We start from the raw sequence: 25121 nt of genomic DNA on the forward strand, positions 1-25121 counted from the left end.
CCATTGGATCCAAAGTCGCTAAAGCCTCTAGCGGCATGTATGCCAAATACCGGTAAAGATCCATTTTATTCTAAAAATAATTACTTTTATTGGCATTTATTTAGCGGCAATTACTATAGCCACTAAAGCTATCTAAGAACTGTACTATCCTACATATTATGTGGCTTTTGTTATTGCCGGCAAAAATGCAATAATTGATAATAAAGGGTATATATTTTAGTGACAATTATTATGGCAGCAAAAATTGACCATAAATTCACTTCAATTCACATATTTAACCGAGTACTATTTTATAACATCAAACACAAGAACAATCAGTTACAAGGCTCATACTAGAAGAATTATCACTCATAATGTCATTCACTTAAAACAAGAACTATCAAACTCAACACATCAACTCATATAGCGACTTGTAAAAGATGTAAGCATCCTAATGTACAAGACAACTAAACTTTAGGTTGTAGACCACATCCCTTATTAACAATGTGATATTCTTGATCTTCTTCTCCCTCATTGACGATGTGATATTCTCGGCATCTATATTTAGCATGATCTTGAGTCGAATATTCTTGTATAAATTCCTGTATTCAACATCACACAGTAAGAACTTGCAGATAAAATATATATTATGACACACATGAGAGCAAATCCAACAATATAGCAGGAATTAAAGTACTAATTTTTGTACCATTTGAGAATCAATCGTACTATGAATCAACTTGTAATATATATAATGTCTTGGAACAGTTTGTTAAGTTAGCATCATAGTAAAATAGCTACTCCTTTTAAGCAAGATGTCAAGGTATTAAACCAACAGAGACAATTAAAAGTAAGATAACAGAGCCATGTTTGATATTATGCTTCTCAAATCATAAGACCACATCTTCGTGAAAAACAGAGAGATTCTAGTAGAACATGGAAATACTTTATTAATACAATCTAAGCCTTAAAAGCAAACTATTCTACAGAAAATAACTTTTGATATAGAGGCCTTTGTAGTTTGTACCATTCGTAAATTTCATGACTTCAAGCTAAAACCAAAATCACCAGCTTTGACTATATATTCTTTAAGGTCAAATACAAAGATTAGCTTAAAACTCCTTGTTTAAAGACATGTTTATTGTACTTCGCTCTATAAAAATCTAATATTGATCTATCACTTATTGATGGAAGGGAATTTGTCCTGTTAGAACTCATATCTTTAAGGTAATACAGAAGAAGAGTTGGGTCCCAAGTTACAAGGAATTGATGATAGTGAGGAGAGTTAGAAGTCACTACTAAGAAAAAATTAAGGATATGCCTTTCAGGTGTTTTCAGGATTCCAGCTACAAGAAATGATAAAGAAACAGCTGGAAGAAGAGACATAAAATTATGAGGATCACTCCATCATTTGAAGCCTCTACAGGTTATGATGCATTAGACATGAAAAGCACTACAGAGAAGCGTACTTAGTGAAGAGTGAGCCACTATAAAATTGTATAAGAAATCATACAACTGTATTTGAAGACTCCTCATCCAACGGTCTACCATCCTTAACGCTTTGTCTAGAAGATCAATCCTTGGTCCATCACTCCATCAAAAGACTTCTTAGAGTAGCACCTAGAAGAGTCAAATTATATTTTAAAAACCACAATCTTCACTGAAGTGCAAGAATTGAAAATTGAATACTAAAGTTTGGTAAGTTAGAAACGAAAATAAAATGCAGCACAGAAATCTACATTATCAGCAAATATGTAATTGAACATACCGTTATAAGCTTTCCAACATTCTCAGGTATCTTACTAACTTTAATAGAAACAGCAGCCTCCAAAATAGATGCCAGCCTGATCATTGAAATTTCAAAGATTGCTTAATCATTCCCAAGAAAACATTTACAACAAAGAGAAAATTACAACAAAGTCCAAATGTTGTCCTTTTGAGGATTTTAAGATCTATAGAAGGACCCATCTTACAACAAAAAGTGGAGGATGTGGCACCTATGCATAAACACCACAACTCTCCTATAAGAAATAACAGGGAACCACGTCTTCAAAAATTTACATATCTGCGGTGGTAAACAAAAGCAGGTCTCATACAATGTGGCACCATGTGGGGCTTTCATTTCTATTATTCTATATTCCTATAGATTCAATAATGTAAAATGCAATATTGAAAAAGTATTTAGATATTGATATGGCAGAATGAACCTTCTATAGCAATAGGCTATACCCACAGTTGCAAAATTACTCACAATCTATAGTGTTGGGTTGGAAATTAGTTGTACTTCATATAGCGTATCCTCCTCTTCCTTTGCTGCAGAAATAAAGTTATGAAGGTTATTCCAAACAAACTGTAAAACCCATGAGTCCATCTGAAAGCAATGATCATATTTCACCAAGTAATCAGTTTGATACTTACACCTAAATTCTCATCAATGCTGAACTAGCATTCCAACTCGAGAAGATATCAAATATTTTTTTGTAACCTGCTAATACAACTGTGCAAACAATCATACAAAAAGATTGAAGCTTAAACGAACTACTTATAACAGTAATAATTTTAGATTGCTTCAGACTTGATATAATCATTGCATTAAGAAAATGAAATTCAACATAAATTGAAGGCATTTTCACGATGTTCTAATGAGCCGAAATAAAACATAACCGAGGTATTATTGTCGAGCATAAGCACATCAGACTATTCCTTATCAGGTGCTGACTGTCGTGCTTACAGCACTACTAATCCCATGATTTACATAAAAGCTATAACATAACAAGAACAAATCTATCAATTACCAGTCATATTGCACTTCCTTAACACCCGAGATAACAACACAACCTGTAAGAAATACCAAAATTACTGTGAGAATATAACTACTCATTTCATACTAATAGCAACAGTGCTCGATACACTAAAAATTCCACAACTAATGTAAAACAAGTAGTCTGAGAGGCATTTTCACAAACAAGTTAGCCGCAAAAATGCTTGACTACCACGACATACACCGATTTTGCTCTCAGAACGTAACAAACAACATTATTTTTTTTCTCTGTTCTCTCAAATCAATCAAAACACCTTGGAACATCGCTACTCTCAATTTCATTCCCCTGTTTTTCTTTCAGAAATAAGGCACTAGATTATTACTGATTTTGGAACTATGAGAATAGAAACCCTAACAAATGCTCGATAACAAGAGGGAGGATAGAAAATGGAAGAATTTACCAGTCATTTTCACCGGAGAAAGGCATAGCGGGTTTGTCAGAGATTGATCGGAGACGGTATCACGATCGCTCAAAGTGTTATATGGGCAAAATTTTGTTTAGCAAAAAGGACTAATTGAGTAAATTGATTCTGAAGAGAAATAAAACATTCTTCTCAATCGAGGGAAAAAAATGGAGAGAAGACATAAAAAATGATCCTTAGTCTGTTCTTCTCCATTGCCACAAAAATATTTTTATTAACGGCAAATGGTCAATTGCCCCCAAATATTTGACTTTATTAAGTGAATTAGCGGCAATTATCTTATTGCCACCAAATATTTGCCACTAAAAGCCATTTTTGTTGTAGTGGATTATATAGCACACTGTGCACATGCCTACACTATAATATATCATTTATATCAGTCCAGGAGCATTGGATTTGCCATTCATTCATCACATACGTGTATTCTTGTTTAATTGCTCCTGTGTGATATGATTGGACTGGATGCATGTGGACATGCCAAGCGGATTGTGTTGTTATGCCTCTGACCATGTCAGGCAGATTATGACATTGTGCCTGTGACCATGCCAGACGGATTGACGTTATTAGCACGTGAGTTGTCCGTGCAATACGTGAGTTATCTATGCAGATCCAGATATTGATATTATAGCATGTGAGTTGACCGTGCAGCGTGCGGATAGAGATTCATCCCCTAAGGTCACCCTTTCATATATTTCTCTTGATGGTGTACACGCGGATTGTGAGAAACTGATGGGTTTCTGGTTGATGTGAGTTCTAGGAGAGCTAGTTACTGTTATTGGATCGGGTTGTGTACCCCCAACTAACTGACATTTGGTTATTGTATTTCATCTTTACTTATAATTTCCTTGACTGTTTACCTGATTTACTTGCATATTTTCCTTATATGCTGGATTGTTGAATGAGCAAAACACTTTAAATCTAAGAATTGTGAGCATCAAAAATGGTTTTACCTAAGATTTCCTAATTTGATCACTTAATTTTTCTATACTTGTTGAAATTATGAACTGCACATGTGTTAGTAAGTATCATATATAATTCTTGCTTCTTTTATATCATTGAGGTTAGTTAGGATACTTGTTGAGTACATGCGGTCGGCTGTACTCATACTACACTTCTGCACCTTGCGTGGAGAGCTTGGTGTTTATGATGTTGTGTATGGTAAGGGCTGGCATTGAAGATGTACGTGCGTTCAAGCTATGGTTATCACTTATCCTTGGTAGCTTTAGATTCCAGTTCTATTCATGTATAATCCAAATAGATGTTGTAATTATTTCAATTCATTTTTTTATTTATAAAAATCTAAGTCTTAGTGGCTCATGACTTGTAATACCAGTCCTTGGGGAGTTGTATAAAATTTAGTTAATTCCTTCTTGATTCTTAGCATTATTACTACAATATATTTTATTGTTATCTGGCTTACCTAGCGGGTTGAGTTAGATGCAGAGGTGGACCCCCAGGATTTTAACATGATGGGGGTACAATATTCTGCTCAACAAGTGCCCCCTAAAAACTTTTAGTGTTCAGGGTGCCAAGTGCTTTAAATTAACTATTTTCAAGGTATATACATATACATATACAAAAAAATTGCCGAAACTTACGGGATCCAGTGACCCCTCATTGCAACATGTAGGTCCGCCTCTGATTAGGTGTCATCATGACGGTTTGTATTTTGAGTCGTGACAAATTAGTATGTACGAGTTCGATTGAACTCAATAATTTTGACTCAAATATCGTGTATATTAAGAAATTCATAAAATAAGACTAAGTATTAAATTTCAAACTCAAGTACTAACATTTGAGGTAAATATCCTAGATTCATAAACCTAAAATTTAAATGTTGGATTTGTCTTTCTGGAAGCTTAGTCGGAGTGTTTATTAGTAGAGGGGGCCACCCCATGAATAAGAAAAAATGGAGCAGCTCATGGCTTTGTCGGTGTTTCTTGCTCAAGGTTGTTCGATCTATTATCCAAAAAATCACAATTATTAGAATCCATAGAGAATTTGCATCTATCCTATTCACGCCATGTGCAATGTTTTATATTGGATCCAACTTCTTGTTTCATTCAATAGTGTTAACTCTAAATGGACAAATTTTTATGTTTCAATAATGGAAAGATGAGCTCGTTTTGTGATACTTTTGTTAATTATCATTTACCGTTTTGACTATATTATTATTAATATTGTGAGTAAAATTGATAAGATGATTTATACACCCTATCTAGAATAGTTCGGGATTGAGTCCTGTTTATTATTTGATATTATATAACAATTTGAGTACACGATATTTTTAAGGTCTCTTTAGCATAAATGTAACAATCTGAAAATCTCACGTTCGAATTCCAAGTATTACACCACTAGCGAGTTTATTTGTTCCAAATTCAGTGAGTAAATTTTATTGAGAAATTCATAAAATGTCAAATGAATTAGTCGATATACCACAACATAATTAATATATTACAATTAATCGATGTACCTTCAAAGTCAAGAATCTTAAGGTTGGGCTTTAAATTATACATCCGCCTCCAAGGATCATATAACTATTAATATTCTTTCACGATGGAGTTGGCAACCAAGTTTTTATCATTCAAGTATTCAAATTCATAAAATAGAGAATCTTTTGGTAAAACACATTTTATCTGTTCAGGATTTGTAGTTGACCAGTCAGACTAATGAGTTCCGGACAATCAGATAGGTCAAAGCGGAGCCAAGATATAAAAGCGGAACCTGCTTACCTCGGATGCAAAACCGAAAGAACCATGCTTTTTTTCTTATAAGAGCCTCCTCATCCCATAACTAGTTTAGTTATTAGGTTTACCATTAAATAATTATATATATTTAATAAATTTTTAATACAAATATATAGTTTAAACAAAAATTACTGGGTGCATCCAAATACGTAACTAATGCGATAGCTCCTCCCCTGAGATAGGTAAAAACCAGAAAAGGGATGTCAAGCTTTTAGAAAGTAATTTTGTTTCGTTAATCACGATTTTGAGTCCCTTTGGACATAAGATTTTTTTATTTTTTTTAATTTTTTTTTCAAAATCAGTGTTTGATCATAAAATTTCTAATTTCACTTGAAAATTGAATTTTGAATTTTTTGAAAATATTAAATAACTCCAAAAACTATTTTTCCAAATTTTTACTATATCACTCACAAAAATTCAAAAACAACTCAAAATTATATTCATGTCCAAACATAACTTTTAATTTTTTTTTCACTTTTTTTTTTGTCATTTTACAATTCTTATGTCCAAATGACCACTATATTTCTGTTTCCAAAAAATTTAAAACTCAATAACTAAAAAACCCGAATTAGATAAAAATCCAGCCGATTACACATTTATCCAACTGCACTTTGTCACTTGACAACATGAAACCAATAATCTTGCTCTAGCGTGTAAAGATTAAGAATTAAGAATATACATACACCAGATATAAACACAAACTCAGAACCAACTCTCTCCTCCCTCCATTTTCCCCCTTCCTACAGAGAAAGAAACTCGAATTTTTAGAGAGAGAAAGTGGAATTTTTGCAGGGAAAAATGGCAGGAGGGAGAGTAGATCTAGACGGCAATGTTATAAAGCCGATGAAAATATGCATGATCGGCGCCGGTGGTTTCATTGGGTCCCACTTATGTGAGAAGCTGATGAATGAAACGCCGCACACGGTGCTCGCCGTCGATGTTTACAGTGATAAAATCAAGCATCTACTTGAACCGGGTGATCTCCCTTGGACCGGTCGTATTCAGTTCCATAGAATTAATATTAAGAATGATTCTCGTCTTGAAGGTCTCATCAAAATGGCAGATCTGGTAATTTCACTGCTTTTGTGTATATATATATATACCGATTAAAAAGATATTTACATTTATGTGATATTCTCCCCTTTTTAAGTCTGTCTTAAGAAGAATGATACATTTTTATATATAGAATCAATTTAATTTAAAACTTCTCAATTTACTTAAATGTGATGTGAGCAACGCCGTTCTGCCATTTACAATAGTTGTTGTCATATATAATGTGTTTTCTATGTTGGAATTTTATGTATTTAAGTTCTGCTGGTTGCTTTAAGTTCTTTTTGGGTGTATTTTCCTTGCTACTTATTTTGGAAAATTTTAAAAATCGAAGCATAACGAACTGAGTCTCAATTGATCTGATAGGAAAGCCGCAATGCGATTACTGCTTCTTGTTGAATTTTTCCTATGTTTGGACATTAGGATGAGGATTTGCTGTGTGTATTGCAACATTCTTCAATTATTGGAAGTTCATTTTTCTTTTTTCTTTTAGTTGCTATTTCTAAGATTTGTTCTTATTATTTTTCGTTAAGTCAGTAGCACATTTCATGAAGAGCTTGAATTTTTTTAAAAATAAGAGTAAGCATTTCTTGGGATCTGTATGTGAATTTAAAATCTATTTTGATTTAAAAATCGATTCTTTGTCTTGATTCTAGGGAGAATTTTGACGATATAGTTTAATTTTCATTGTAATTATGGATTATCATAAACTTCTACATATTTTCAGATTTGTTTCCCTAGAATTTTATATGTTGATCCAAGCAAGTCTTTTGGCTATTGCTAACGTTTTGATTTCTTGTGATATAGGTTGTAAACCTTGCTGCGATCTGCACGCCAGCTGATTATAATACCCGTCCACTTGACACAATCTACAGCAACTTCATTGACGCTTTACCAGTGGTATGCATATCAAATTTGTAACTTCACAATTCACATAGTTATTATAAAAAAAATGAGTGTAGTTTAAAGAGGGTTTCTATTTGTAACTGATAAAGCACAATTTTGGATCTGGTGGGTTGTCACTTGTCAGAAAGGTTTCACGTTTTCTGTTGGTAGTTGAGGTGTGAAGTTGATGTTAATTGCTGATTCAGGTTAAATACTGCTCAGAAAATGGAAAGCGTCTCATTCACTTTTCCACTTGTGAAGTTTATGGGAAAACCATAGGTGCCTTTTTGCCCGAAGACAGCCCATTGCGACAGGTAAGAGTTCACTTTCTTCATGTTATTACTCTTGTTAAGAGCCCGTTTGGATTGACTTATTTTAAGTGCTTTTAAGCCAAAATAACTTTTAAGCCATTTTGTAGTGTTTGGATAGAGTAAAAAAGTGCTTTTAAGCATTTGTTTTTAAGCTAAAATGACAAAAACAAGCCAAAAGCCAAAAGTTAGAATTCCTAACTTATGGCTTAAAAACTATTTTGGCTTAAAAGTCACTTAATATAAGCCCATCCAAACGGACTCTAAATGTCAAACTTCTCCAAAATCTTGATCTGTATTTTCTATGTGCCTCATGTTTCATATCATGTAAATTCTTGAACTATCCTTTAATTGTGATATACTTCCTGTTTTCTCAAAAACAAAGGGGTAATATGGTACTAGTGATGCATACTAAACTGTTTTTTTAATGAAAATGATATTTGATAAACGGAAAAGGGTCTGATATACCTCTCTACTTTATTGTATAATCCTATCCCCCATTATACTTTTTGGCCATACTTGTCGCTGCCGTCTGCCACAGGTTTAAATTTACCTCTCCTTTGACAGAATTGATACGTGCACCCTCTAATCAAAAGACCTAACCCATAAACTAAAAATGCCATACCCAAATAAAACCCAAGATCCAGCCGACCGTTTTCCTCTTATATTTCTACCCAAACCCTGAACAATAAATACGCCTTAATCCCAACTGAGTTGGGCTCAACTGCATGTATTCTCTATGTCTATCCTGTGCAATTTAGCCCTGTTTTATTACATTACTTAAAAATTAGGGTTCTCTAAAACTAGACAGTTTCTAGATCTCACACGTATCAGCTGCAAGTTAACATCATCAGATCAATCTACAGGGAAATTCTTCTTCATTTTACTCTGTAATATTGTCTCTGTTAGTTTACAAATATGTATAGTGTAGTCTTGTCCCACATTGGAAAAAGAGTAATATCTCCTTGTAGTGTATAGCTATAAATAGGGACTTTTTGTATTGCATTTATTATCTAATATCAATAACATATTTTCTCCCGTGCCTTCTCACATGGTATCAGAGCATTAGTGAGAAACCCATCACTGTGCATCATTCCAGCGACTTCCGGGAAGAAAGACCTCTTCGCCGTGCAATTTTCCGGCGACTTAGAAGGCTGTCTGTAAGCAAATCACTTTCTGTTGGTGTTGTGCAAAAACCACCACCACCACAAGACTCCTCAGGCTCCGGCGACCAAACCCCAGTCAACCCCACCGGAAAACACACGTCCACGCGCCCTCACGCGCCCAGAAAAGAAAAATTGTTCCGGTGAGATCTGACCGGCGCGTGAGCACTGTTTCGGCCAGATTTTGAAAAAGTTCCAGTTGAACTGTAGGATCGCCTGGCAATTTCGATCCTACCCTCACTGGTTTTGTTTCATTCCGACCACTTTGAGTTTTTCCGTCAGCTACAGTAGATTCCGGCATGAACAGTGTTTCGGCGCGGAACAATGTTCTGTTTTCCTACTGTAAACAGTGTTTTTCAAGCTATTTCTTCAGTTTTCTCACCGGAGTTACTTATTTCCACTATTTCAAGTTAACCCTACTACTGCAAATTGTAGCGACATGGGAACCGATACTTTGAATAGTCGGATGGTTTCTTTAGCAGATTATATTGAGTTCCTTCAGTACAAAACATGTAAGCAGACATCTTTTGAGATAGCTTCTGTTGTTTAAACAGGTAATAGCGTGACTTGTTTCTCCCAATCTTCATCCTCTGAGTCTTGGGTCATTGATTCAGGTGCATCAGATCATATTTTTGGTAACAAATCTCTTTTCACTATTGATTCAGTCCTTTATGTTCCCAATAGTCCTTTTAATCTCATAGCTGTTAGTCGCTTAGCGAAATCACTTAAATGCGCTGTTTTATTTCTTGATGACCATGTTTTTATACAAGAACGCAGTACGGGGCGGATCATTGGTACCGGGCGTGAATCAAATAGACTTTATTACTTATCCTTGCTAAATCACATGGACTCACATCTTGTCTTCCTTCTACAACTTGTCCTGTTACTGATTCACCAAATTTATTACATAAACGGTTGGGACATCCTAGTTTGTCAAAACTTCAGAGAATGGTATCTTGTTTATCTCACTTGTCAGCTCTAGAGTGTGAGTCATGTCAGCTCGGTAAGCATACTCGCTCCCATTTCCCTCGGCGTCTTGATAATCGAGCAGAGTCACCTTTTACTTTAGTCCATTCAGATGTTTGGGGTCCTAGTCGGGTCAGTTCCACCTTGGGATTCCGCTACTTTGTCAGTTTCATTGATGATTATTCCAGGTGCACTTGGATATTTTTGATAAAAAAATGATCTGAGCTGTTTTCTATTTTCCATACCTTTCACGCTGAAATTCAAAATCAATGTGGGGTTTCTATTCACATTTCGTAGTGATAATGCCCGAGAGTATTTGTCTTCCCCATTTTAGCAGTTTATGAAATCTCATGGGATTATTCATCAAACATCTTGTCCATACACATCTCAACAAAATGGGGTAGCTGAAAGAAAGAATAGACATCTTATTGAAACTGCTCGTATCCTACTCGTACATTCTTATGCTCCGTTTCGTTTTTGGGGGGTGCAGTTCTTACATCTTGCTATCTTATTAATCGTATGCCATCTTTAGCTATCCAGAACCAAGTTCCATTCTCTATCATGTTTTCCCGCTTGCCTTTGTTCTCTCTTCCACCTCGTATCTTTGGAAGCACTTGTTTTGTCCATAACCTTGTTCCAGGATCAGATAAGTTAGCTCCTCGTGCTCTTAAGTGCGTATTTCTAGGTTTCTCGAGAACACAAAAGGGGTATCGATGCTACTCTCCTGACCTCCAGCGGTACCTTATGTCCGCTGATGTTACCTTCTTTGAAACCCAATCATACTTCACAGGTTCAGGTCTATCACTTAGATATTTCTGAGGTACTACCAGTTTCATCTTTTGGAGATTCAGTCACTCCAGCTCCACCACCTATAGCTCCAGTTGTAGCTCCACCTATAGCTCCAGTTCCTCCACATAATCCAGTTCAACCTTATGCAGCTCCACCATTCTTGACTTACTGCGCATCAGATTCTGCACCTACTGCGGACTTGTCTCCTCTTAGTCAACCAATTGCACTCTACAAAGGTGTACGATCCACACTTAATCCTAATCCCCACTATGTCGGTTGAAGTTATCATCGCTTGTTGTCACCTCATTATGCATTTATATCTTCTTTGTCCACTGTTTCTATCCCTAAGTCTATAATAGCATCTGTTCGTCTCTTTTTGTCCATGGCTGTTGTACGTCATTGGCCTCTTTATCAGTTAGACATTAAGAATGCTTTTCTCCATGGTGATCTTGAGGAAGAAGTTTATTTGGAGCAACCATCTGGTTTTGTTGCTCAGGGGGAGTTTAATGGTTGTGTGTGCAGATTGCGCAGGTCACTATATGGTTTGAAACAGTCCCCTCGAGCTTAGTTTGGTAAGTTCAGCACAATTATTCAGGAATTCGGCATGACTCGTAGTGAGGCTGATCACTCTGTATTTTATCGGCATTCTGCTCCTATCTAGTGGTTTATGTTGATGATATTGTTATTACTTGCAATGATCAGGATGATATTACTAATCTGAAGCATTTCTTTCAGCACTTCTAGACTAAGGATATGGGCAGATTGAAGTATTTTCTAGGTATTGAGGTCGCTCAGTCTAGCTCAGGTATTGTTATTTCACAGCGGAAGTATGCCTTAGACATTCTTAAGGAGACTGGAATGATGGGTTGCAAACCTATTGACTCTCCTATGGATTCGAATGCTAAGCTTCTGTCTGGACAGGGGGAGCCTCTTAGAGACCCTACGAGATATAGGAGGTTGGTTGGCAAATTGAATTACCTCACAGTGACTAGACCTGGCATTTCTTTTCCGGTGAGTGTTGTAAGTCAGTTTATGGATATTCTCCCTGTGATAGTCACTGGGATGCAGTTGTTCGCATTCTTCGGTATATAAAGTCAGCTCCAGGCAAAGGATTACTATTCGAGGATCGAGGCCACGAGCAGATTGTTGGGTACACAGATGCTGATTGGGCAGGATCACCTTTTGATAGACGTTCTACGTCTGGATATTGTGTTCTAGTAGGAGGTAACATGGTCTCGTGGAAGAGCAAGAAAAGAATGTAGTTGTTCGATCTAGCGCCGAAGCCGAATATCGGGCCATGGCTATGGCGACGTGTGAGTTAGTTTGGGTCAAGCAGTTGCTCAAGGAGTTATAAAGTTCGGAGAAATCAGCAAGATGGGACTAGTGTGTGATAACCAAGCTGCTATTCATATTGCGTCAAATCCGGTGTTTCATGAGAGGACTAAACACATTGAGATCGACTGTCACTTTGTCAGAGAAAAAATACTTTTAGGAGATATTGTTACAAAGTTTGTAAAGTCGAATGATCAACTAGCAGATATTATGTGTAACAAGCTCGGTACATATGATGTGTATGCACCGGCTTGAGGGGAGTGTTAGTTTACAGATATGTATAGTGTAGTCTTGTGCCACATTGAAAGAGGAGTAATATCTCTTTGTAGTGTATAGCTATAAATATGGACCTCTTGTATTGTATTTATTATCTGATATCAATAACATATTTTCTCCCGTGCCTTCTCATAGTCTCTAACTTCTTCTTTTTTTTTTTTAAAAGTGTTTGGTTTTATTATTTTAAGGAATTCAAATCTAGGCTTTGATTGCAAAATAGGGGAGAGATTTTAATAGCTCCGAAATACTTTACAGGTTTTCTGTTGGGTGCCCTACAAATCTAAAGCCTTAAACAGCAAATGAAAATGGCATCATAGTCCGAATTTGTTGCAGCTCTAAATGTGCTTTTTACTTCTGAAAAGTGATTCTTATTCCTCTTTTTTTTTAGCCAATATTTGCTTTTCTAGAAGCTTAATCCACTTTGACTCTTTCATTCACAAATTTGCCTCCAAACGCACAATTACATTTTTGTTATCAATTTCTTTTTTCCTTGTCAAAAATCTCACACGTGTTCCTTCTCTAATCGTAGATGATATTTAGTTAATCTATAACATTCTTTCGTGGAGATGTTCTGATCCTTCCCTAATTATCTCTAGGATCCTGCTTACTATGTCCTTAAGGAAGATGCTTCTCCTTGTATTTTTGGATCTATTGAGAAGCAAAGGTGGTCCTATGCATGTGCAAAGCAATTGATTGAGAGGTTGATCTATGGTATGTTATGCTATACCTTTGTCTGACTGTTCTAAAGTTGAATCTCTTATCATATGTTTCTCACTTATTACGTTTTGCAGCTGAGGGTGCTGAGAATGGCTTAGAATTCACCATTGTTAGGCCCTTCAACTGGATTGGTCCTAGGATGGATTTCATACCTGGGATTGATGGTCCTAGCGAAGGTGTTCCAAGAGTGTTGGCTTGCTTTAGTAATGTACGTTTTTTTGTTTTTTGTTTTTTTGGAGTTTAAGGTCATCTGATGCTAGTATGTGTTTTAATTTCATCATCTCATTATTTCTTTTGCAGAATCTTTTAAGACATGAACCACTAAAGCTAGTGGACGGTGGACACTCGCAAAGAACCTTCATATATATTAAGGATGCTATTGAAGCTGTTCTCCTGATGATTGTGAGTTTTGACATCTTCAGCCCCTTGTTCTTGTTTTTGAAATGCACTATGTTCAATTGTGATTCATGTGATTTTTCTCAGGAAAATCCTGCACGGGCTAATGGGCAGATCTTTAATGTCGGCAATCCTAATAATGAAGTTACAGTTAGGCAGCTAGCTGAAATGATGACTCAGGTAATTAAGTGATCTCTTTGTCATTTTCCCTGTATCTTCTCGTGGTGTCTATTGCTTCAGCTTTATATTTCTCGAGCGTATTTTCTGCACCTTGTCAATTTCTCTCAGCTATTTTTCATGCATCACAACAGGTGTACTCAAAGGTGAGTGGAGAATCTCCTCTTGAGACACCCACCATTGATGTAAGTTCTAAAGAATTTTACGGCGAGGGGTACGATGACAGTGACAAGCGAATTCCAGACATGACCATAATTAACAGACAGCTTGGTAATAATCTACTTCTTTATTTATCGAGAAATGACAACTCCTGAAAGCCAAAAATAATCTGACTGTTCGATTGTCACTGTATGACCAGGTTGGAACCCGAAGACATCCCTATGGGACTTGCTTGAATCCACACTGACATACCAACATAGGACTTATGCTGAGGCTGTCAAGCAGGCGATGTCAAAGACAACTGTAAATTGAATTTTAAATCAGAGCAGTGGTTAGTGTGTGCTTCATGTTGACAGGCTTTCATATTCTCTTTGCGAATCTTCATCTACTCGGTTTGACTTCATACACTGTATCTTTTTGTCATCTACGTTGTTTTTGGAAAAACAATATCTACGTCGTCTATAATAGCTCACAGCCTTAAGCATTGTCACTAGCGCCTTATGTACAACAGTTATGGGACATTAGACAAGGGAGGCATGTAGTCTGCTCTAGATATTGTTGTCCTCCATTTTATCATTCTTCCTTCTGGAAGCATCTTGTATTATTCCACTGAGATTTTCCTAATTTATTACTATAATTTATTATTCGTTTGATTAAATGGTCTTGTTTCTTCGATGTGTATGACATAGTTCTGATTGATGAGTCGCGAGCCGGTGTTAACGAGAGGCTGGAGGTTTGGAGACAAGCTCTTGAGTCTAAGGGTTTCAAGCTGAGCAGGACGAAGACGGAATACATGGAGTGTAAGTTCAGTGCTGAGTCAGGGGAAGTGGGCGTGGATGTGAGGCTTGATTCGCAGGTCATCCCGAGTAGAGACAGCTTCAAGTACCTTGGTTCGGTTATCCAGGGGGGAGAGGAGATCGATGAGGATGTCACACACCGTATTGGGGTAGGATGGATGAAGTGGAGGTTAGCATTTGGAGTCCCGTGTGACAAGAGAGTGTCACCGATACTCAAAGGTAAGTTTTATAAAGCGGTGGTTAGACCGACCATGATGTATGGGGCTGAGTGTTGGCCCGTTAAGAACTCACATATCCAGAAGATGAAAGTAGCAGAAATGAGGATGTTGCGGTGGATGTGCGGGCACACTAGGATAGATAAGATTAAGAATGATGATTTTGGGGAGAAGGTGCATGTGGCTCCCATTGATGACAAGATGCGGGAAGCGAGACTTAGATGTTTCGGACATGTTCAGAGGAGAAGCCCAGATGCTCCGGTACGGAGGTGTGAACAGCTGGTTGCGGAGGGCACGAGAAGAGGTAGAGGATGGCCTAAGAAGTATTGGGGAGAGGTGATCAGACAGGATATGGCGAGGCTCCAGATTTTTGAGGACACGACACTTGATATGAAGATGTGGAGGTCGAGTATTAGGGTTGTAGGTTAGGAGGTAGTTGAGTCGTGCCTTACTTCGTACCATGGTGGGACTAGCCATGTAGGGTTTGTCTAAGATATCTAGTGGGAATGTTGTGGCTTACTATTTTGGTTTTCAGTGCATGTCGTATTTACTAGCTATCGCTTTTGCTTTGCATCTTTCTTTAAGATTTCATGGTGTTCCTATTTTTCTAATGACTGTTGTGGTGATACTAATATTTACTAATATTGTCTCCCTTTGCTTTGCATCTTTCTTCTAGATTTCATGGTGTTCCTATTTATCCTATGATTGTTGTTGTGATACTAATATCGTCTTCCTTTGTGTCCTTTTGTCTTTTTTGTTTTTTGAGTCGAGGGTCTTTCGGAAACAACCTCTCTACTCCTTTGGAGTAGGGGTAAGGTCTGCGTACACACTATCCTCCCCAGACCCTATTAGTGAAATTTTACTGGGTGGTTGTTGTATTTTAGAGAATATCACTATCAACTTCCAAGTGCTTGCTTTTACCATATTACTTCCTTCCGTCTCCGTTTCAATTTAGATAAGGTAGTAAGAAAAAAAAAGAAGTTTTTGAAACTTGTGGTCTTAAAAGCTTGAGGGGTAAAAGCTTTGTGGGGCTATAACATTTGTGTGGTTATAAAAATTTTTCATTAGCGGAATGTTCTGGCTATAAAAGTTTTTTATTAGGGTAAAATGAGTAAATAAAGAGTTAAAGTTGAATTATTTTTAATTGTAGAAATGTGTCATTCTTTTTGGAACGGGCTAATAAAGAAAGTTGTGTCATCTATATTGAAGAAGAGGGAGTACTTAGTTTGCTGCATTGTGTCTTTTTTCTGCTATGCCGTTTTTAGAGTTGTTCATAACTTTACATGAAATTGTCGAATTGTGTGATTATCTCATTTAAAAGTTTGCAAGACTTGAACTCAAGGCCTCTATCAGGTGTGATACCATGTAAAAGTGTGACCATCTCATCTTAAGACTTGAATGGTTAGAAAAAGCAGACGTTTATTTACTAAATTAGTGTATTTGCCCGTGCTTTGCTCGGTTATAAAAAAATAAAAAAAATCATAAAAAAGTAATGTTATAATTTTTGTATAAGCAAATAATGTTTACTAATAAACCATTTTTACATGCTTTTATAACCTTTTCTCTCTTTTCATGATTCTCTTAAAACACTATATAAATTATTTTTACAGTAAAATCTTTTCTTGATTTTGTTTAGATATTATATATATAAAACAATTAATGGGACAAAATGATAAGACAAAAATTGGGGAATATGAATCTATGATATCGTTTGCATTCTTTTCTTTCTCCAAGGCTTCTTTTCCTTAATTTTTTTTATTTTTTACGAAGTAGTAATTGTTCATATCTATGTTTCATATAGTTAACAGTTTTTCAATTCTCTCAAATAAAAATTAATTAAAGAAGTAAAAAGAGAAGGATAGAAAAAATTAAAAATTAAAAATAAAAAGAAATTGAAGAAAAAAAAGAATCAACTAAATGTATTTCTCTTACTTGAGTACTTATTCATTCGTCCCTTCATTTTTAAAACATGGAGTTTCTTTTTAAAACTTGGAGTTTCTTTTCCTTTCTTTCTTCTTTTTCTTCACCATCACTCATAATCAAATACTGCGCCAAACATGCATGTAGTGAACTTCTTCTTCAATGACAAAGGCAAGCACTTCAAGTAGCCCTTAGACAAAAAGATAACCCAGGCAGAATAAAGTTGTTGCAAGAATAAGTCACTCTATTGGCTTGGTAAAGTTCCTTTCTACTCCACCTCTCACGATATCATATTGAGATTTTTACATGGATGCTCCCTTTTTAATAACTATTCTCATAAATGATAGTAATCTTTGTTTATTTCAAAACTGACACATTTTTTTACTTCTTTAGCACTTCAACGTTGGTCACTCATTAACTAAGGGATCCCTCTATATCAATACACTTTTACTATTACATTTCCTTTTCCCTCTCTTTCATATTTTTTTTTCTTTTCCATAAATAACATTTATCCAAATTTATCAAAGATTTTGAAAAAAGAATATTTAAAAAATAATCCCCACTTTAACGATGTTGCACAATGAGAATTTTAGTATTTTTTTCTTTACGTTTTAAACTTTTTGCTGTACAATTTTATTTTTTACCCAGAATATACCTTTAATATATTTTAAGTATATTATATTGTGATAATTTATAATGTAAATATTCCATCAATATGTGATATATATTTTTTATATGTATTTTATACCACATATATATACACATCATAATATGTAAATAAACAAAATATACCATAAATCTTCTTTATAGATGTGTATTATACTTTATATATACCACTATTACATATTTTATCACATATACCATTTAAATATAAAACATATAAGCACCACCAGTCAAAGTTGTAACATATTCTCTTGAAAATATTACCTAGCAAAGAAATAGGAAGCAAACGTTTAAGATTGTTTGTTCCGTGAATCTTGTCAGCTTGATTATTTTAGGAATTAGATCGATTTGGATTTCCTTGAACGTGATTCTCGGTCCAGGTTTATAGGTTTTTATTAAGTAATATAATTATTTAGTTGTCATTTATGTTAATTACCTACTCTGCTAGGTTTATGTAAAAGTTTCTTAAATATTGCCTAATTATGTTTCTTCCCCCCAAAAGTTAAATAACCAAAAACCATCAAATTAAAGACACATTCATTTGTCAAAAAATATGAAATTAATAAAATGATACAATTTGTCGATGTATTATTATCTCTGATATTATTACAGTGACATAAACTGCTCATTGGGATGTACTGATGAGAATGAGGAAGGAAAACATGTGAAATATAGAATGACTCATAAGAGAGTCTTACATTTTGATTTATAAAGAAAAGAGACTCAAAATAGATGTAGAAGATGTAGTAAACCCATACCAGTTTCGCTGCCTCGTTAGTTTTCTTTTTTCTGTTAAGCAAGCGCCTTCTCTTCTTCAGCTATTGCCTTATCTTCTCCCAATTCTTCAGATCTTCAGATGTAGATATTTCTCAAGAAGTGTAGTAAGTTCTTTTGACTTTTAGATGCAATCAACTCAACATAATAACGTACAAACTATCGGATATATATATATATATATATACATTTTTTTTTGTGAAAGTTAAAACTTAAGCTTGGAATATGGAAAGACTATTCTGCAAGCCAAGAGGCACTTGTGCAACTTTAACGACTCATTATTTCAATTCAATGGTTGCAACTTTAATGACCCATTTTAGTATCAATTCAATCGTTGTAACGTTAGTTTAATTGTTGCAAGTTGCAACATTTTAAATTCTCCAAGTTGGAACAAAGAAAATAAGATATTTAAACTTAATAAAAAATTAGAGGAAAAGCCCAAAAAAAGAAAAAAAAGATAAGTGAGTTTCTTGGTCAAAGAGAGTGCCACCTCACTTTTTTATTGCTCTTATATATATATAAAAATTATGTCTTTAGCAATAATAACATAAATTATAAACGAAGCAAAATAACAGGCCTCGATGGGCTGAAATGACAATAAAGCTAACAATCTTGGAGATAATCGAATTGTGTTTGACATAAAGTATTTTAGAGGGGAACACTAAAGAGCCTTGATTGCTGAAACTGTTTTTCGATGCCCTCTACCGGAATATATGTTCTTGATATATTTTGGACAAATAATAAAAACTAAATCAAAAAAATATAGAAAGTGTTCTTTAAACAAGTCTCTAAATGAAAAAAGCATATTAGAAGTAAATTGAACATAAAAGTTAATTAACTACTTTGCTTCTCAAGAAGTTAGAAAATAATTTTCAAAAAGAAAAATAGTACTCCGTATATGAATTTTATTTTTAAAAAATGAATCTAAAGCCTCTTATTAAATTTTGGTATTAGGCCACCAATTATATTGAGTCGCCCCTAATATTTATTACTTAACCATGATCAAATGATATGTATTGTCACTTTAATTTTTAATTGTTAAAATGAAAATGTTTAATTTGGTGTGAGGCTCATGCGAGTTATTTTTTTCCTCTTTCTTTATATCTTTCCTTTTCTTTTGCATATCTTTATTGTGATGACCCAAAATGTCATCTTTAAATTTAATAATTAATTCTGTGTTTTAAGACCTCGAAAAGCACTATTTATCATTACTCGACTTGCATGTGCTGTCCGTAAAAAGTCTCCGAAAAGTTTTCAGGTGAAAAATGAATTTAAATGTGAATTAGAGTTTTAAAACTCAACTGAGTTGACTTTGGTCAACATTTTGAGCAAATAGACTCGGATAAGTATTTTGACAATTTTTGTAGGTCTGTATCGTGATTTGGGACTTAGGCGTATGCCTGGAATCATATTCCGAGGTCCCTAGCCAGAGATATGGAATTTTGATGAAAAATTAAAAGTTTAAGTTCAAATAGTGACCGGATGTCAGATTATGTGCAAACGACCCCGGAATAGAATTTTGATAATTTTAACAGCTCCGTATGATGATTTTGGACTTAAGAGCGTGATCAGAATTTTATTTGGAAGTCCGTAGTAGAATTAGACTTGAAATGCCGAAAGTTGAATTTTTGGGAAGTTTGACCGGGGGTTGACTTTTTGATATCGGGGTCGAAATCCGATTCTGAAAATTTTCATAACTTAGTTATGTTATTTATGACTTGTGTGCAAAATTTGAAGTCATTCCGAATTGATTTGATGTGTTTCGACACAAGATATAGAATTTGAAAGTTCAAAGTTCATTGATTTTGATTTGAGGTGCGATTCGTCGTTTTGATGTTGTTTGATGTAGTTTGAAGGCTCGACTAAGTTCGTATGGTATTTTGGGACATGTTGGAATAATTGGTTAAGGTCCCGAGGGTCTCGGGTGGATTTCGGAAGGTAAACGGAATGGATTTCGGACAAAGAGTGCTGGAAATTTCTGTTGCGGAAATTTCTGTTGCAGAAATTCCGTGCGTGGAGCCAAATTCGGAAGCTTATATCTCGCAATTCATAAGGAATCAGAAAATATACAAAACATGAAAGTTGTAGTCGTATGATTATAGGTTCCATAAAAGTAAACTATGCAATATTTGGACATTTGTACAGAAGGTTATGACGGATTGAATGAAGGCTGGTAGAGCAGTTTCGCCAGAAATTTCGCCAGAAATTCTGATGCATGCAGCAGACTTTGGGAGCTTATATCTCGCAATGCATAACGAATCAGAATAATTGCAAAACATGAAAGTTATAGTCGGTGGATTCTAATTTCCAGAAAATTAAACCATTTATCATGTGGACATTTGTACATAAAGTTATGATCAATTGAAGTAAGACTGGTAGAGCTATTTCTGGTGGACTTTTAGTGACGAAAAATGGACTTTTAGTGACGGATTGGCAGAAACTTAAGGACCAAAAATGCTCATTTCATCCATTTCGTTTTGGATTTTTGGAGCACGGTTCTTGGGCGATTTTTGGGCAATTTTCACGGAAAAACATTGGGGTAAGTGTTCATTATCCTATATTGATTATATTTCATGATTCCATACTCATTTACATCATGAATCCGTGAATTTATGGAAGAAAAATCAAGATTTTTGCAAAATCTTCCAAAAACGAAAATTTAAGATTTGGAGGTCGAGTTGTTATCGGATTTTGGTAAAATTGGTATGGGTGGACTTATAATTGAATGGGTTGTCAGATTTTTTAAGTTTTGCCGGATTCCGAGATGTGGGCCCCACGGACAAATTTTAAGCTAATTTTGAATTTTAATGAAAATGCAATATTTACTTATGAAACTGATTGCTATAATTTTGTTGACTGTATCGAATTAATTATAACTAGATACGAGTCGATCGGAGTCGGAAAATCGAGGAAAAAGCATAATACTTGGTTAAATTGGAGCAAGTCGAGGTAAGTGACTTGTCTAACCTTGTGTGGGGGAAAATTTCCCTAGGGTTGGTATTGATGTGATTATTGAAATGTGTTGAAAGTCGTGTGCACTAGGTGACGAGTGTGTACACGGACTAAATTGTGAAAGATTATATTTTTAAATTGTGTAGATCACTGTTGTGTATTTATTAAATTATTTTATCTTGTTATATTCTTCATCATTGATCTGAGATATATACTTCAAATTTGTTTGATCTTTTCTTACTAATTGTTTTACCTATTTAGTTGAAACTTGGTTTCTTTTATTCTGTGCACTATTTGAAGGTTGATTTTCTTTAAATTAAATATTATTAATATGAAGTATTTGAAATTTTAAAACTTGATATTGAAGCAACGTAGTGAAGATTTTGAAATATTATTTTCCTAAATTATTTACTCCTGAATATTTTTATACTCATTGTGAGGGAGCCGTGAGCTCTTTATTGTGGAAAAATATTATTGTTGAATTATTTTGACATGAGTCGTGAGCTCTTTATTATGGAAAAATATTATTGATGAATTTTTTTTGACATGAGCCGTGAGCTCTTTATTGTGGAAAACTATTATTGATGATTTATTTTGGCATGAGCCGTGAGCTCTTTATTGTGAAAAAATATTGTTGTTGAATTATTTTGGCAAGTTAATTTATTGAGCACTTGAGGTACAAATTGTGATATATTGTGATATTGATACGCATGCGGTGGTATAAGGTCTGGGTGTTGAAACGCATGCGGTGAGATAAGGGTGGCTTGATACGCGTGGCTAGTAGGGGAACTACTAGAAGTCATGCAGTGTGATAAGGGTGGCTAAAACGCGGGATGCTATTTCGGGAAAAAAATATTTTCTTTAAATAAATTGTGAATGCTCCCGCGGTGATATAAGGAAATGAGATATTGTGAATTTATTTATGATTTGGGACTACGAGGCGGTACCTCGGGAGTGCCCTTGTTGATATTGATTTATGGCCGTAGTTGCCTTTGATTATTGTTGTGATTTTCTTAAAGTTGAAAAGAATTCTGTTTTGTTTCAACGAGGTATTTATTTGCCATTATTTGATGTAATTAAATGTGACATACTACTTGATTCATTCTCATTGTCATTTTATCTTATAATATTGTTTAAACATTTTACCATGCCATTATTTATTCTCCAGCAGGGTCTGACGTGACCTCGTCACTACTCTACCGAGGTTAGGCTTGGCACTTACTGGGTACCGCTGTGGTGTACTCATATTATGCTTCTGCACATCTTTTTTGTGCAGATCCAGGTACATCTTATCAGATCACGTATCAGTAAAATAGCTATACGAGGAGATTTCGAGGTATATCTGCCAGCGTCCGCAGACTCCGGAGTCCCCTTCTATCTTACTATGTTGTCTCCCTTATTTGCTTTAGACTCTAATGTATAGAGACATAAAGAATAAATTCTTAGAAGCTTGTGACTTATTTCTACCAGGTTTTGGGAGTTAAAATTGTTTGAATTGTAGTTTATTTATTTAAGATATTTATTATTATTCTGCATTGATAGGCTTACCTAGTCTTAGAGACTAGGTGCCATCACGATATCCTATGGAGGGAATTTGGGGTCGTGACAAGTTGGTATCAGAGCACTAGGTTCATAGGTGTAATGAGTCACAAGCAGGTTTAGTAGAGTCTTGTGGATCGGTATGGAGACGTCTGTACTTATCTTCGGGAAGCTATGGAACTGTTAGGAAAATATTCACTTCTTTGATTCCTTATCGTGCGGCATTGATTTAGCTTGAAACATATATTTCATATTCCTTTGTATCCACTCGTGTATGACATTGCGCACTCAATATCAGTTGTGCGTCGACGGTTCGTGATGCCGCAGATAGACTACGAGGGAGCCAGAGTTGCTCAAACATTTCCTTAACGTGTGGTTCCGACTAAAAATGTGGGCGTATTGAGAGATCACCTAGTGAATCATGTGCGGGGTGCAACGAACATTGGCGTCTGGTTGATTTATACAAGCTGTGAAGATTATTATTGTGGATTATCGGACGTTGTGACCTATGACTTCGCGCTGAGTAGGGGGAGTCCACTACCAATGGGTGGATTGCGGGGTCATGTATTATATCAATTTTGGCCTGAAATGTATATATGTGGTATTGAAAGGTTCCCTAAAATTTACACATGTTTAAGACCTGAGATTTTGTAGAGGATAAGGTTGGGACTTATGGTATGTCCGCCTCCTTAATAATCCTATACTTCAATACCAAAGGAATTATAGAAACAACTCGAAATTTATAGAAGGTCTACTCAGCGTGGACGTCACTATTGTGGATTTTGGAGTGCTTCGGAGTAAGTATAGTTGTTGACGAGATTCTGGACTATGTGGTTCGTGCCAAGATTTGTCTGTATGAAGCTCTACTTTTGTGATCGTTGTGTATAAATAGGGGTAAGGGTTACCCTAAGGAAGAATCAAAGAGTATTAAATTTTGGTATTAGGCCACCAATTATATTGAGTCGCCCCTAATATTTATTACTTAACCATGATCAAATGATATGTATTGTCACTTTAATTTTTAATTGTTAAAATGAAAATGTTTAATTTGGTGTGAGGCTCATGCGAGTTATTTTTTTCCTCTTTCTTTATATCTTTCCTTTTCTTTTGCATATCTTTATTGTGATGACCCAAAATGTCATCTTTAAATTTAATAATTAATTCTGTATTTTAAGACCTCGAAAAGCACTATTTATCATTACTCGACTTGCATGTGCTGTCCGTAAAAAGTCTCCGAAAAGTTTTCAGGTGAAAAATGAATTTAAATGTGAATTAGAGTTTTAAAACTCAACTGAGTTGACTTTGGTCAACATTTTGAGCAAATAGACTCGGATCAGTATTTTGACAATTTTTGTAGGTCTGTATCGTGATTTGGGACTTAGGCGTATGCCTGGAATCATATTCCGAGGTCCCTAGCCAGAGATATGGAATTTTGATAAAAAATTAAAAGTTTAAGTTCAAATAGTGACCGGATGTCAGATTATGTGCAAACGACCCCGGAATAGAATTTTGATAATTTTAACAGTTCCGTATGATGATTTTGGATTTAGGAGCGTGATCAGAATTTTATTTGGAAGTCCGTAGTAGAATTAGACTTGAAATGCCGAAAGTTGAATTTTTGGGAAGTTTGACCGGGGGTTGACTTTTTGATATCGGGGTCGAAATCCGATTCTGAAAATTTTCATAACTTAGTTATGTTATTTATGACTTGTGTGCAAAATTTGAAGTCATTCCGAATTGATTTGATGTGTTTCGACACAAGATATAGAATTTGAAAGTTCAAAGTTCATTGATTTTGATTTGAGGTGCGATTCGTCGTTTTGATGTTGTTTGATGTAGTTTGAAGGCTCGACTAAGTTCGTATGGTATTTTGGGACATGTTGGAATAATTGGTTAAGGTCCCGAGGGTCTCGGGTGGATTTCGGAAGGTAAACGGAATGGATTTCGGACAAAGAGTGCTGGAAATTTCTGTTGCGGAAATTTCTGTTGCAGAAATTCCGTGCGTGGAGCCAAATTCGGAAGCTTATATCTCGCAATTCATAAGGAATCAGAAAATATACAAAACATGAAAGTT

General features: G+C 35.2%; 1 protein-coding gene and 1 long non-coding RNA gene across 2 annotated transcripts; one reads left to right on the top strand and one right to left on the bottom strand.

Moving 5' to 3' along the window:
- Window positions 1–265: 265 nt before the first annotated feature.
- Window positions 266–3444, bottom strand: LOC107787077 (uncharacterized). Its single transcript, XR_001648302.2, has 7 exons — window positions 3202–3444; window positions 2775–2817; window positions 2398–2476; window positions 2231–2292; window positions 1748–1823; window positions 1493–1599; window positions 266–581 (listed from the first exon to the last, which is right to left on the bottom strand). It is a non-coding gene; the product is annotated as an uncharacterized LOC107787077 (long non-coding RNA).
- Window positions 3445–6558: 3114 nt separating this feature from the next.
- On the top strand, window positions 6559–14845 carry LOC107831063 (UDP-D-apiose/UDP-D-xylose synthase 2-like). Its single transcript, XM_016658789.2, has 9 exons — window positions 6559–7037; window positions 7827–7919; window positions 8111–8218; window positions 13335–13449; window positions 13530–13663; window positions 13756–13857; window positions 13939–14031; window positions 14163–14298; window positions 14387–14845. The coding sequence occupies exons 1-9, from the start codon at window positions 6768–6770 to the stop codon at window positions 14497–14499; spliced, it is 1164 nt and encodes a 387-aa protein (XP_016514275.2). The 5' UTR covers window positions 6559–6767; the 3' UTR covers window positions 14500–14845.
- Window positions 14846–25121: the final 10276 nt, after the last annotated feature.

This window comes from Nicotiana tabacum, chromosome 19 (genome assembly GCF_000715075.1).
Source record: "Nicotiana tabacum cultivar K326 chromosome 19, ASM71507v2, whole genome shotgun sequence".
In the NCBI taxonomy this organism is placed as follows: Eukaryota; Viridiplantae; Streptophyta; class Magnoliopsida; order Solanales; family Solanaceae; genus Nicotiana; species Nicotiana tabacum.